Raw genomic sequence first — 13,349 nt, forward strand, 5'->3', positions numbered from 1 at the left:
TACACCCATATGTTTGTATTTTTAAAAAAAATATTTTGAAACATTACCCTGCACATGTTTTCCCCCTTGAAAACGGTGAGACCCCAAATGCATCAAATTAAATCACTTGATACATGAGCTCTTGCATACTCATTTTGATGAGCATAGGGTGCACACTAGCATGGAATTGAATAGAATAGAGTAAGTTTTTGTAGATAGGAGCGTATTACATTGCTGAACGTGACTGCATTGTAGGGGTTGTTACTTCTTTTACAAAATAATCTTCTGTAAAATGTGTTCTCCTTGATGACTTTCATTATAGCTTCTCCCTTAAGCAGTATTATCTAAAGACAGCATGTTATTTGTTGGTCTTATCAGGGTGGATATTCATACCCAGAGAATGTACGTTAACTGCTTACTCATTGTATAGAGAGTGCAACTGTTAGCAACCCAGTTTCTTTGAAGCTGAACTATTAAAGTCACAGTTCAATAGAAAGTCCTCTAGATCTAATTTAGATAAATTCCATTATTGTATTTCAGAGTTCTTTTGCAGTTATTTGGTAAACAATGAAGATTGTGTTGCTGAAGGAGCCCAAAGACAAAGATTCAGGACCAGATCCGTATATTACAGTGAGTAAACGTTAAAAAAAGTAAACAATTGTGTCTCTTCATTGTTAAATAATGTTATCAAGTGTTCAGCAAGATAGATTAATTTAACTGTTTCAAGTGAAGAATGTGCTTAATCAAAATTAGGAGTGCATGCCTGAAATTATGATATGTTCTAAGTAAAATAACCAAAATTAGGAGTGCATGTTTGAAATTACGCTAAGAAAAAAAGTATGCTAGAAAATCTGCTGTTACCGAAAAAATTATTTTAGTTAGGGAGCATTCGTACTGAATTCACCATTAAAGCTCTCAGCAAAGTACTGATATTAAAACAATTTCATCTTAATTAATATCGATTATGTTCATATGGGTAGAATTAAGAATACAAAAAATGTTAATAGTCTTACTGGGAATGTAATGTGAAAAAGAGGTTACCTGCTGCTGTGGTCCTTTCTGCTATTGCCTTTAGCCATGTGAGTAAGTCTTACTCATAAGAGCAGTTCTATTGACTTTAAAAGAATTACAGAGATGTACAGGAGTATTTGCAGGACTCGGTGATCATTTGTCACTCAGGAACTTCAGAGTTATGTGCTGGTGTGTACTGTAACTATGCAGTAGCTATGTAGGAGGCTTCATTTCCACAGCTGTTTGTTTAGTATTACGTTGTAATACTAAATAATTAACAAATCCAAACTAGATTCACTAGTAAAAGCAAATAAGATGCCTTTGTATTTTACGTTAGTAAAAAGAAATATTTGTGCTTAGTCAATGCTTTGCAAAAGAAGAAAACTACTTTTTGAAATCTGTTTCAAGAGCTATAAACCTTTTTTTGATAGGAATTAGGTTTATATGGATTTGAAGCAACTTTGATTCCAGTTTTGTCATTTGAATTCATATCTCTTGAAAGCTTATTTGAAAAGGTAAGTTTTAAATTATTTCAGTTGTCTTATTTTCAGCAGAATTTAGACCGTGGTTGCCAAGATGCAGTGTCTTATCTTGATTCAGTAATGCCCTTTGTGCTGCCTCTTTGTGTGTGTTCACAACCAGAGTTGTAAACAATACAATATTGTATACAACACAATCCAATATTGTGTACAACATCAAGTGTGTTGCTCATACTTGTTAAAGAATTCACCTGGTCAGATAGAATTCACATTTAAGTTGATGGACCATAGGTAGTCACAGGCATTGGGGCATTTTGTCACAACAAAAAATTAGAAGACTCTAGTGACAGCTAAAGCTTACCTGAGGTTCACCCTTACATTCTACTGAAATTGTGTACTGCATCTTCTAGTTACATGCAATAAAATTGTGTAAGTGGTGTTCTCCTTCTACTCTTTCTTCAATGTAAATATTTCATTTTTAAATGTTGAAAAGGTTATCTGGAGGAGGTTCCCTTTATCGATGATCTCCAACAGCACTGAACTTTGTTAGGTGTTTGAATGTGTCATGATCTGCATTTACAAGTGATCCAAGAACATTTTTCCTTTTTCTGTACTGATCTTTGAGACCTCATTAGTAATCTTAACTGTTCTTTGAGGGGGCAGCGGGCAAGCAGCTGTCTGGGTAGTACCTTCTGTATTACAACTTGGAGGAACAGTTAATTTCTCTTGTATGAATTTGTAAGTACTTCATATGTCATTTGCCCATCCTTCCAGCTCATTTCTGTGACAGGAATCTTTGTCCGTTCCTACAGATTCTCAGAATTAATATAATCTCTGCAAGTTTTGTTCTGCATTTGAGATTTGTTATACATTTCTCTTGTAAATAAATAGTCTGGCTACCGATAGTAATAAATATTTGCGAGGTTCAGTTTCAGACATTTGTTGAAGCTGTTCTGTTCTTCACAAGATTGTAAAGAATTGATCAACTTAATTTTTAAATTTATTTACAAATTTTTTTATTTACTTCTTAAATTTACTGTTTATAAGTAGCTTTCTCATCCAGAATGTTATGGAGGCCTAGTTTTTACCAGTCCAAGAGCATTAGAAGCTATCAAGATATGTTTAAAAGAGAATAGTAAAAATGAAGGTAAGTGCATATTTATATTCCTTGATCTTTCTGTTTCAGTATTTTGTGAAGTTTGTACTTTTATTTCACCCACCAGCAGGTGTTCGGAGTATGCCTTGTTTAAGAAACCTGTGTCTCATAGTTCTTTTGGCATCATAAAGGCCTCATGCTAAATAGAGCTTTTAAGGGTTGGGTTTTCCGCAATTACGCTGTTGTTAAAAATGAAAGGAAAGAGCTTTGGTGCAAATTACTAATTAGTGTGACCTTTTCCAGTTTTAGTTATCTTATGCATAAAGAACATTTTGCTGCAGTGCCTAGTTCTGCTTACTAACTACTTTCCTTCCTTAAGGAGAGGAACATGTGACAGAAACTGGCCACTGCTACTTCTATGCCTATATAATTCATATGAAGTCTTACAGAAAAAGGGATTTCTCTGTCTTGAATAGAAAATTTCTCAAGTGAATTAAGTTTTAGCTAAAAAGCGGTGAAGAAGTGGTGACACATAAAAGCCAACAGATTAGTTGTGAGCAAGAATCCTGCAGAGTGCTAAATGGAAATTACCATACCAATGGTCTATCAAATCCTTGTAAACTCTTCTAAATTCTTATGCTAACTGATAACTTCTGGCTTTGTGTTTCTATGGACGCTTAAATTGTTTTATTACTTTATCTGCTACATATTTGGGCTGTAATCATACTAATCAACGTAGAGTGAGCAAGGTTACACTCTTGAGTAAGCAGGAAATAGACTGTTAGCTTATTTTAGCATTTTCAACAGCAGAGGACTATATTTTAGGATTTTTGATCAAATGTCATCTCTTACCTAGAGTTCATCCCTAATCTTGATTAGGACTTTTGGGAGCTGCCAAAATACATATTTTAATCAATAGAATGGGTCTTTAGTTCCTATTTGGATTCCTTTCAAAGGTAATAAATCCTTATCTTTTTCCTTCTTCAGAATAGTTTCCGCTGTACTGTTTTAAGACAAGATAATAAAAGACTTAGTGTATCTGGTTTTGACCCATTAGGATTTCAGGCATAGGGATCAGGTAGCTGGAACCAAGAGGTGTAATCTATAACCTACTTACTGCCTGAAGGAGGAAAAGCATTTCCTAGTAATTTTATTTTGGTCTCAGGTACATTTTATTTCTGCACTGATAACTTATTTTTGGTTTATGTTTAAAATAGAATAAATTTCTGTATTTGTCTTGTGTAAGAGTGAGTTGCTTTGTAGAGTACAGTAGTGCATGGATATGGATTTGTGCCCCTTTATTTGTTTTCATAGAACATTATATTTGTTTTTAACCTAAGCCTTCAATTTTAAACCACCAGTTTGTATCTAAATCTCCCTTTGTACTATGTGCCTTTTTTTCCTGTGAGTTTCGGTAAGTTCTTAGTTCCAAAATACAAAGAAACATTGCAAGTTGCATGTGATCTGGCATAGTGTGCACTAAAAATGCTACATAAGAAAAGCAGCTAAGAACTGTTTACTCAAATTAAGCCTGTGTAATACATTTAAAATGTACATAATACATTAAAAATTCATTTTGTACATCCAGATTTGCTGAAATACGTAGTGGAGTATTAATTATTATTATTTTGCTGTATTTGTAGATTAAACAGAAGTCTAAATACTCATTTAGCATTCATATTTTGTTGCCACATGCTTAAATTTAGTTTATTGTTTTTCAGCTTGGTCAAAATCTCTTAAACAAAGGTGGAATACCAAACCAGCATATGTGGTGGGAAAAGCTACAGCTTCTTTAGGTAAGCTGGGGTTCAAAAAAAGATGTCTTAGATAAATCTGTCTTGTAAATATAATTTTTGGAGTATTAGCTGCTATTCAAGAATGCTCAGAAAAAAATATAGGTAAATTTTATAAATGGATAATTTTGGAGATAGGTAATTGTATACACATTGGAACTATACATGCTTACTGCAGCTAAGGATCTAGCTTCTGGATTTCTACTACTTTTATTGTAATGTGATGATAACTACTTTAAAAATTTCGTCAAAAAAGAAAAAAACCCCTTTGGTCTTAATTTGCATGTGGTTTTTCTCATTCACTTTGGAAATGAAATTGGATGACTGTCTGAGATTGTACGAAGTTTGATGCACTGGCCTGTCTTGCCCTCAGTGTTCCTTTGAGGTATTTGGTATTTGTCAAAAAGAAGTTAGCAGTGTACTTCTCATTGACTTCAGCGGGCCAACTGCTTTATTTGTCGTGACACTGGTTTTAATGTAATGCAATACATATTTTCAGTGCATAACAAAAATGCAACGTAGATTTTAGTTTGTGAAAGCCTTTTGTATGGTAAAATTGCATTGTAGCTTTAGCTTCCACTGAAGTACACAGGAAATACTATGAAAAGACTGGCATTTGAGGATTTTAAATGTCTTGATGTTTTCCTGCTTCTAGTCCAAAAATAATTTGGATAAGCAGTGGCGTATTTTTTTCAGTCAGGCTGGTGACACCTAACAAGCATCTTGATTCAATCAAGTCCCAAATTAGTTAACTTCTCAGGGATTCATCTCATCCCCACTTACTTGTTTAAATAAGAGCAGCCAGTTTTATACTCTCAGATTTTCCAGTAGGATTTCAACCTTCACTCGAAAGAAGAGCGATACGCTCATTGGGAAGCTAGCTGCAACCAAACCATGCCAGGAACTGCAGCCCATTCAGCATAGTCAGACAGTGCTTGCTGTTTCACTGCGTCAGGTACAAGAGTTAAAAACTCTCCAGAACAGCTTAGCTATCCCCAGAATTATTCATTTTCATGTATGTCTTTCTAGAGCCAAAATCAAATTTTTCATAGCATGTTACTACTTCAAGTGCTCTTAATTTTTTCGCTTTTCGAAGAAGTATTTGTGTACCTGGATCAAGTTGTGTCTCCCTTTTCAACTCATCTTTCTGGGATGGTAAATCTGAATTGTTCTCATTGATTTCAGTGTTTTTCTTTGCTACTTTTGGTTATAGTGGAAGAAATTGGCCTTACTCCACAAGGAGAAAAGTCTGGAAATGCAGAAAAATTAGCTGAATATATTTGCTCAAGTAAGTATTTAAAATCTTCTACTTAAATTAAGCTAATGTACCTTTCATTGTTTCAGAATTTCCTATAAATAAAATTGAGTGCACACTGAAGCACAGAAGTACATATTGCATATATCTCATATGTAGAACCCGTGCATTCAGCTTCGGGGAACGTGGGTGATATCTCTAAACGACAATAAAAAGTACTTTGAAATACCTATACAAAATATTAATTTACATGAAATCTTAGACTTTGTAATTGATTAATAGTACTTTATGACCCAGGAGACAAAGTATTTGTTTTACTAAAAGATCAGAGCTGTAATGATTGGAAATTGCTGCTTAATCATAAGTTTTAGATGATCATGACTATAGGTGTGCTGGTTCTCTGTGAACTTCAGGTGACCTGATTTTCCTTGCTTCAAACCAATCGATGCTGGGGATTTTTCGCCATACCATAGTTCAAAGTAGATAAGGGGAAATCCTCTCCTCAGAGTTAACCTGTGGTTTCAGAGGAATCTATTTTTCAGCACCAAAGGAGAGTGGGTTTGACGAAGTTGCAGAAAGGGTTAGTTAAAATGATGGTTTATGTTTTGTTTAACCATTTTGTTATGGTTAAAGCTGTAATGCTGATCTGTTTGCTGCTTCTAAATACGTTATCAGATTGTTGGGTAATTTAAAAAGTCTAGTTAGTCTACTTCCACTTTTTTTTTTTGCTGTAATTTGTTAAAATTTCCAATAACAATAATAAACAATTTTAGGCTTAGGGGCTGATTATTTTTTGAGTGGGTGGGTCAGTACAAGCTGTGAAAAAAGAGGCTATGTGTCCGTACAGACAGGCTTACAGAACTTGGGTGAAAATATCATAAGCAGGAGCTGCCAGTGCAATGAGTTTGACCTCAGAGCTTCTGACACACGTGGTGGCGTTCCAGGGGATCCAGGACTGAGGTACATGCTGCAATCAAAGTGTCTGTCTGCGTATACACTGGGAGGAACAGTTATTAAAAGAAGTCAGCAGAATCAGTCCCCAAACACTCTGAAACTTACTGCTAAAATAATCTTTGTACCAGATGAAAATCATATGTAAGGTTTGGTATCTCAGCAGCAACCTGTTAGCCGGCAGATCCTTCTCTGTACTTTTATATGGCCCGGGGTGCATCCCTGCTCATATGAGAAAGTGAGGAGCCTCATAGTGAAACTAGAGGGTAGCTTTCAGTCTGATGCAAAGGTATGTCCTTCGCTGAAGGACTTTCTACCCCAAATTTGAAAAGGGAAACCAAAACCTTCATCTAGAGGCTCATGGAGTATCCGCTAATTAACAGAGAATGCCCATCGCTTTGAAAAGCCATGTTATTCAGCCAGTCGAAGTAAATAGCCTGCCTTTGGCTAGCCCTAGACCCAGAAACAAATGACAATCAGTGCAATTATTCTAGATGTTGCATGAATTATTGTATCTGCTGGTTTAAAAGCCCTACTGCTGACCACACTTTATGAACTTGCTGAATAAGGTGCTAGGTGCTTCAGTAGTGGAGATGATGTCAAGAACACTGACATGTTATTTTTGGGTGTTAGGCATAACGTTAGATATGCAGGAGAGTGTTGATCAGCAAAGTCTGCATAGTAGCAGAGATTTGTAGGTAAAAGAAAAATGTGATTGGAGCTGGCAAGTATTGTTTTTTATGGGCAGGGTGCTCTGTAATTCATTGGCAAATAAAGTATTTTAACTATGGAGTATTTAATGATAAAAATGATAGTTGCCAACACAAGATTAAATAATAAATTCTGAAAATTAAAAACAAAATTTTCAGCACAAAAATGCCACAAGTGAAGAACAACCCGTATATACTCTTCAACAGGTATTTTAAAACAAAGAAAGGTTTTAGCTGATTTTGTAGTGCTAGGAAATCCACTTCTGGTAGTGAATTACTGTTTGCCAGTTTGCAGATGGAGGGGCTTTTTTTTGAGAGGGAAGACGAGAAAAATACCTGTCTCTTCTGTTGTATGCATGTGAAAAAAATGAGGAGCAGGTCTAAAGAAAAAAATGCATGTAGTACGAGGAGTGGAAAAATTCCTCATTGGTGAGCCTGCGACTGGCACAGTTACTGCGTTGTAACACCTGCTTGGTTATTCTCTCAGTCTAGTTGATGATCACCCTGGCTCTTCCTCCTCCCTTGGGAGCTGCTTGGTTTGCAGACGCTGTCACTTGTGACCGTGTTTGATCCCGTGACTGTTTCTCTGCTTTGCCTGCACGCTCGGGCAGAATTAGGAGCTGGCAGTCATGGAGGGAGCAGGACAGGGACCAGCAATTTCTGGTGAGAGCAGAGTTCGGTCCAGAGCCAGCAGCAGCTTCTGGTAGCCACCACAGGGAGAGAGAGATCTGTGTGGGTTACAGCCTCTTACGTAGCGTACCCTGAGGGAGGTTTCATACCAGAACACCAGCAGGCTATTTAAATTAACACAGTGCTGCAGCACTTCTGTCATCCTTGCAAAAATGACTGCCTTTAAATACCCTTCGGTTTTGATAACCAAAGAGTGAATGTCAGTCATTGGAGACTGCTTGTTGTTGGTACATATAACCATAGTCAATGATTTATTGGATTGTGCATATTTATACGCTCTCGATTTATCAAGTGGTTTATAACAACCTTTGAAGTACAGACTAAATTACATCATGTTCCCTATTATGTGTGTATTTATTTTTGTTTATGCATAAAAAGATAAGTAAATGAAAAGAAAAGCTCTAAATTTTTTATATCATTAGAATTTATTGTCAGAATAAAAATAAAATCTGAAGTCATGGTATTTCTTTTGTTATTCACCTTTTGTGCTTTGGTACCCACTTCAACTGAAGTGATTGGGAAAAAAAAGGATTTTGCTCCTTAACTAGCTAGCTAGCTAGCTTTACGCTCTTTTCAAGGCAAACATTTTTTTAGTTTTATTCCAGAGTAACATTTGTGTTGGTCACAGAAGTAGGGGATACCGTTAGGGACAGTGCTGCTTGTATCGTTATGGCCTACTAAGGAATTTTTCTGTGCTTTGTAAAAACAAGTCAAAAAGGATTAGCATTTCTTTACAGGTATCATGTTGACATTTCAATTAACTGACATGAGTTATAGGAGGACTAATGCTGAAATATTTGGGGTTTATCTTACTATTTTAAAATCTCTTTAGATTCTGCCCCAAGTTCATTCTTCCTTCCTGTAATTTATTACAAACATATCTATGGTTTCTAATAAAACTTTGGTGTGCAGTAGGAGAGTTGAATATATCTGTGTTGACTCTTACAAGGGTCTTTCCCTTTGATTTTTACTATGCTGTCCTTTCTTTTTTTTTCCCTGAGGCATTTCTGATGCTCACTCTTACAAACCAAGAATCTACTTCCAACGCTTAAAAAAAAAAGGCATTTCTTTTCCTTGTAGTCATCTCTTAAACATGTGTATTAACATATCTGAATTAGTAATAAAATAATGTGTTCAGGAACTCTCCTTTAATTTGAAAAATGAATGCAGTTGTGTGCAGCTGTGTAGAATTTCAGCTTGAGGTACAGGGTGGCTGCGTGAATGGAGGAGGTGTAACCCTCGAGATGGCAACATGAGTGGTGGTATTTTTTAAGCAGAATTTGTTTACTGCTCTGATAATGTATTAGAAACATACAAAACCTATGGAACCTGCATCCCAGGTGCATCGTGTCCTACAAGAGGAAAGTTATAAACAGCCATTTATCAGAAAGGTCCTTCCAAAATCACCAAGGGGCTTTCACATGTTGACAATGTAACAGTAATTAAAGTTGGAGGGCACTTCCATTTTAGAGGTCAAGAGCGAGTGAAGATATCCATTTCCACCCTAGCAGTGGAAGCAGAATCAGTTTTCCTTGGGGAAGTAAGAAAACAGAGTTTCAGATGGATTGAAACTTTTCAGCACAGTGTTTCTGTCCTCTCTGTCTGCTTGAACATTCTTGTGTATAGAGCGAGCTGTCATGCATTGAGCAGGACTAAGATTTTAAATATAAAATCGAGGAAGATTGTGTTTCGGAGGAGGAGGTAACCTGCACAGTACTTGATTTGCTTTGTGGAATGGCAAGGGGAATAGAAATGCAGTTTATCTTTTGTGAGATCTTTTTAGCCAATATATTCATACTATAGTTATGGAATATTTTTTAATGTACATGCTAAGTAGCCTCTGTCCTCTGAATTGTGGATGCGTTTGCACTGCAGATGTTTTCACTTATCTTAGGGCTGTGTCTGTGATGAAGCATGCGGCACTTACTGCAGTGTTCAACATTTGATACCTTTAAAATGTATTAAATGTATCATGTTCACTCTTGATTATAAAAAGACATAAGTTAATTAAAGTTCTTGTTTGTGTGTTTACAGGAGAGAAACCTAATTCCTCAGCTCTTCTTTTTCCTTGTGGAGCCCTGAAAAGAGAAGTACTTCCTACAGTACTTCGGGAAAGAGGTGGAAATTCCCTTGGAGCCTCATTTTAATTAGTCAGTTATGAGGAAAGTTGTATCTAAAGCTTGTGAACCACATTTGGAAAAGTAAAAATTGAATTTGCTATTAAGCTGGCTAGAAGTTAGAAGATGGGAGTAAAAACCGCGAGGTTGGATTGCTGCTCACAGCTCTGGGACTGAGCTGTAGCGTGATGTGAGCAAGGTTATTTGCCTTGTTCTTCACTTGCGTTCTCATCTGTGAGACGGACGGTGACTTGCCAGTTTTCCAGTGTGCTTTGAGGTCCTCTGATTACAGATGCTTTAGTCTATCTTGCAACTCTAGAAATACCTACAAATCCTCCACAGAATTTTTTGTGCATCTTTTTGACCTAAAATAGTACACCTAAGTGCAATTAGTTGGTTGAGAGTGTTTTATTGAAATAATAGAAATTCATGAAACCCTGTTTAATTATGAATGTATATCCTGATTCCAGGTATACCTCTGGAAGGCCTTACTGTTTATCAAACAACCCAACACAGTGATCTGCAAGAATCTTTGAGCAGTTATTTCTCACAACAGGTACTGGACGCTGATGTAGTTTGAGAATTTTTTTCAGCTGTCTGTAAATGGTATTTGTGGTGATACAAGAATATCTTGCATAGGCTTCTTGTTTTGTTTCCCTGTTGATTATCAACAAAATCCTTTAGCAAAGTTTCAGGCAGAGCATGAGTCCCTCAGTTACTTGTTATGGCAGTTATAAAGGAGCCTAGAAGACAGAGTGCTGCCGCTCTTTGAAGAAGAAAACAAATCATTTCACCTTTCGTCTACCTTTCAAAATAAGTGTATGTTTCAGAATTACTGGGAAGTAACTGCATAAATAATTACCTATTCAGTTTATTCCTTTGAGGTGAACAAGACTGCTTTTTAAGTAGTACCATGTCAGGAATTATGTTTAGTGAGGGTATTTATTGAACCGCTTTTTAATGAATTTTTATTAGTGTAATTGAAATATCACTGGACATTTTTGCTATATATTACAAATCAGAATCCAGCAGTAATCTACCCTACATAGTTTCAGTGTTCCTTCTCTGATTATCCAGTCTATGAATGTATTAATGATCTCATTTTAAGTGTTAGAATTCCAAATGACATGCTGTTGACAAGAGTGTTGAGACGGATTTGCTAGAATTATAATGTTTTTCTCTTTAAAACTATCTAGTAAATGTCATTAAGCAAGGATCAGTGCATAGTAAAAGATTTGAAGGTACTACTAACTGCTTTTATTTTTTCAAGATCGGCTTTCTAAATTTCCCATTTGTAGGAGCCCACGTACGTAGGACTAATTTTATTCAAAATGCAGGCTTTCTGTCTTACAGAAACTTGGCCTCCTTGAGCACGTTGCACCTCTTTTTAAACTCTGTGCATTAACATCTTGTTAAATTACATATTGATTTTCAAGTTCTCTTTCAAGAGGTCCTAAAAGGTTATGGCACGGGCAGTCTGAGTGATACAGTGTAGTATCCTGGTTGTTCCTAGGTGGCTATGGCTGTTCTAATCCCTGCGGTATTTACTTTATAGCAGTTACAAAAGTGCATCAGTAGTACATATGCATTTTGTAACTTTCTGCTCTCTTTTTACGGAACTCCTTGCTTGCTGCCATTAGATGTTGGTTTCAGTGTAAAGCTGTTAAAATGTGTTTCTCATGCGCTTTTTAGTTGTTTGTAACTGATGATATTGTGGTTATATATTTAGAGCATGGAGAGCTGACATAAAATGACAAGTGTTTAGCACTTTGTGAGACAATGAGCAGCACTGTGTTAAACTGTCATTCTGGCCCCCGTGAGGTCAGGCTAGCTTCCAAGTCATGCACTATAAAATAACAACAGATGTAGTTTGAGTGGAACTAGCGTATCTTTCTTGTCAGACGGAAAATCATGATAAAGGAAAGCATGTGCTTTGGGTCTGCAGCTGAAGAGCTTGGGACCTTCACTCCAGACAGAATTTTGCAATGTCATTTGGCTCCAGAAGATTGCTGCTGCTATCTTAAGGCAGGCTTATTCTGAGAGAGAAAGCCCTTCCAGGCGCCTACAGATTTAAGGCATCACCTCATCTTTGCCAGAGCACATCTGCCCAAGGGCAGGCAGAACTTGGGGTAAACCACATGGGCTGGGAAACAGAACTGAGATAGATGGGAATGGATTTAGGGAAATCAGTTGCTGAGTTTTCGTGCTAAACGGGAAAATGAGTACGGCTCCAGAACACTTTCAGTACATTTATCACCAAGCGCTTGTGTGACAAAGTATTTGGTTAAAGTCACACCTGAATTTCAGCATTCTGTGGTAGAATGGGGCTTTGGCAGGCTGGCTGCACCACAGGAAACCCTTTCTGTTGGCTTCATTGCTGTTTCTCATCAGTAAAAACACTTCACGTCCATACAGAGACACTTGAAGGGATTTATGTGAAAGTACTGATAGGCTGCTGAAGAGTGAGTAATCTGTGCCAACCTCTGGTTACTTTTACTCAGGGAATTCCAGCAAGCATCGTGTTCTTCAGTCCATCTGGTGTCAAGTTTTGCCTCCAGCACATTCAGAAGCTTTCGGGGGATTTTATCAACCACATCAAGGTATCTTCTCTTTAAAAGTGGTGAAATACAACAGGGAGTAAGTTTGGGGTGGGCGAATGAGAGATAGGAAAGCTGTTACACCCATTACAAACCTTCATTTTCTTTTGTTTGTGTTTATTTCTCTGAAAAAACAGGTTGTAGCAAATACACAGATAGCAAATACAAATGTTATTGTATAGCCGAGAGCTTGTTTTTATAAAAAAAGAAAAAGTAATTGTTTTCACCTAGAATTTTTTTCCCCAACTACCTTACCTAGCCTCCACTGGGTGTAGACTTTATTTTCTCTTAGTGACATGAAGGTGTGAGTAGTGCTGGAATCAGGCTGAGGTGTATTAAAATTCCTCTCACTTTTAGTGTTTTGTGGGACTAAGAGCTTTAAGTGTTTGTAATGGCAAGAGAAAAAATAATCTTCCTTGAGTAATTTTTAAGTAGCTCAATTGATAGGTGGATTTTAATACTGAAAACCTTCAACCTGAAATGGTTAGTACAGTTTAGTAAACTAACTCAGCCATGCAAGTTGATACACTGACAATGTCAGCAAAGAAGGAAGGATGTGTACCTAAGCAGGTAGTAAGAGCGGATGCCGTACCTGACTATGTTCTGGTAACTGTAAGTAATGTCATTTCAGTTTGCTGCTATCGGTCCAACAACTGCCGAAGCCATGGAGG

At 36.8% G+C, this 13,349-nt stretch overlaps 1 protein-coding gene across 1 annotated transcript in view; it reads left to right on the forward strand.

Annotated features, from left to right (window-relative positions):
- Positions 1–546: 546 nt before the first annotated feature.
- The window catches only part of UROS (uroporphyrinogen III synthase), a 12,930-nt gene continuing 127 nt past the window's right edge, over positions 547–13,349 (forward strand). The window contains 9 exon segments of the mRNA XM_009704265.1: positions 547–609; positions 1,422–1,505; positions 2,520–2,616; positions 4,287–4,361; positions 5,572–5,646; positions 9,999–10,082; positions 10,552–10,637; positions 12,583–12,681; positions 13,310–13,348. Coding sequence (XP_009702567.1) covers positions 547–609; positions 1,422–1,505; positions 2,520–2,616; positions 4,287–4,361; positions 5,572–5,646; positions 9,999–10,082; positions 10,552–10,637; positions 12,583–12,681; positions 13,310–13,348 — 702 coding nt within the window.

Source organism: Cariama cristata, unplaced genomic scaffold (genome assembly GCF_000690535.1).
Source record: "Cariama cristata isolate BGI_N322 unplaced genomic scaffold, ASM69053v1 scaffold6427, whole genome shotgun sequence".
In the NCBI taxonomy this organism is placed as follows: Eukaryota; Metazoa; Chordata; class Aves; order Cariamiformes; family Cariamidae; genus Cariama; species Cariama cristata.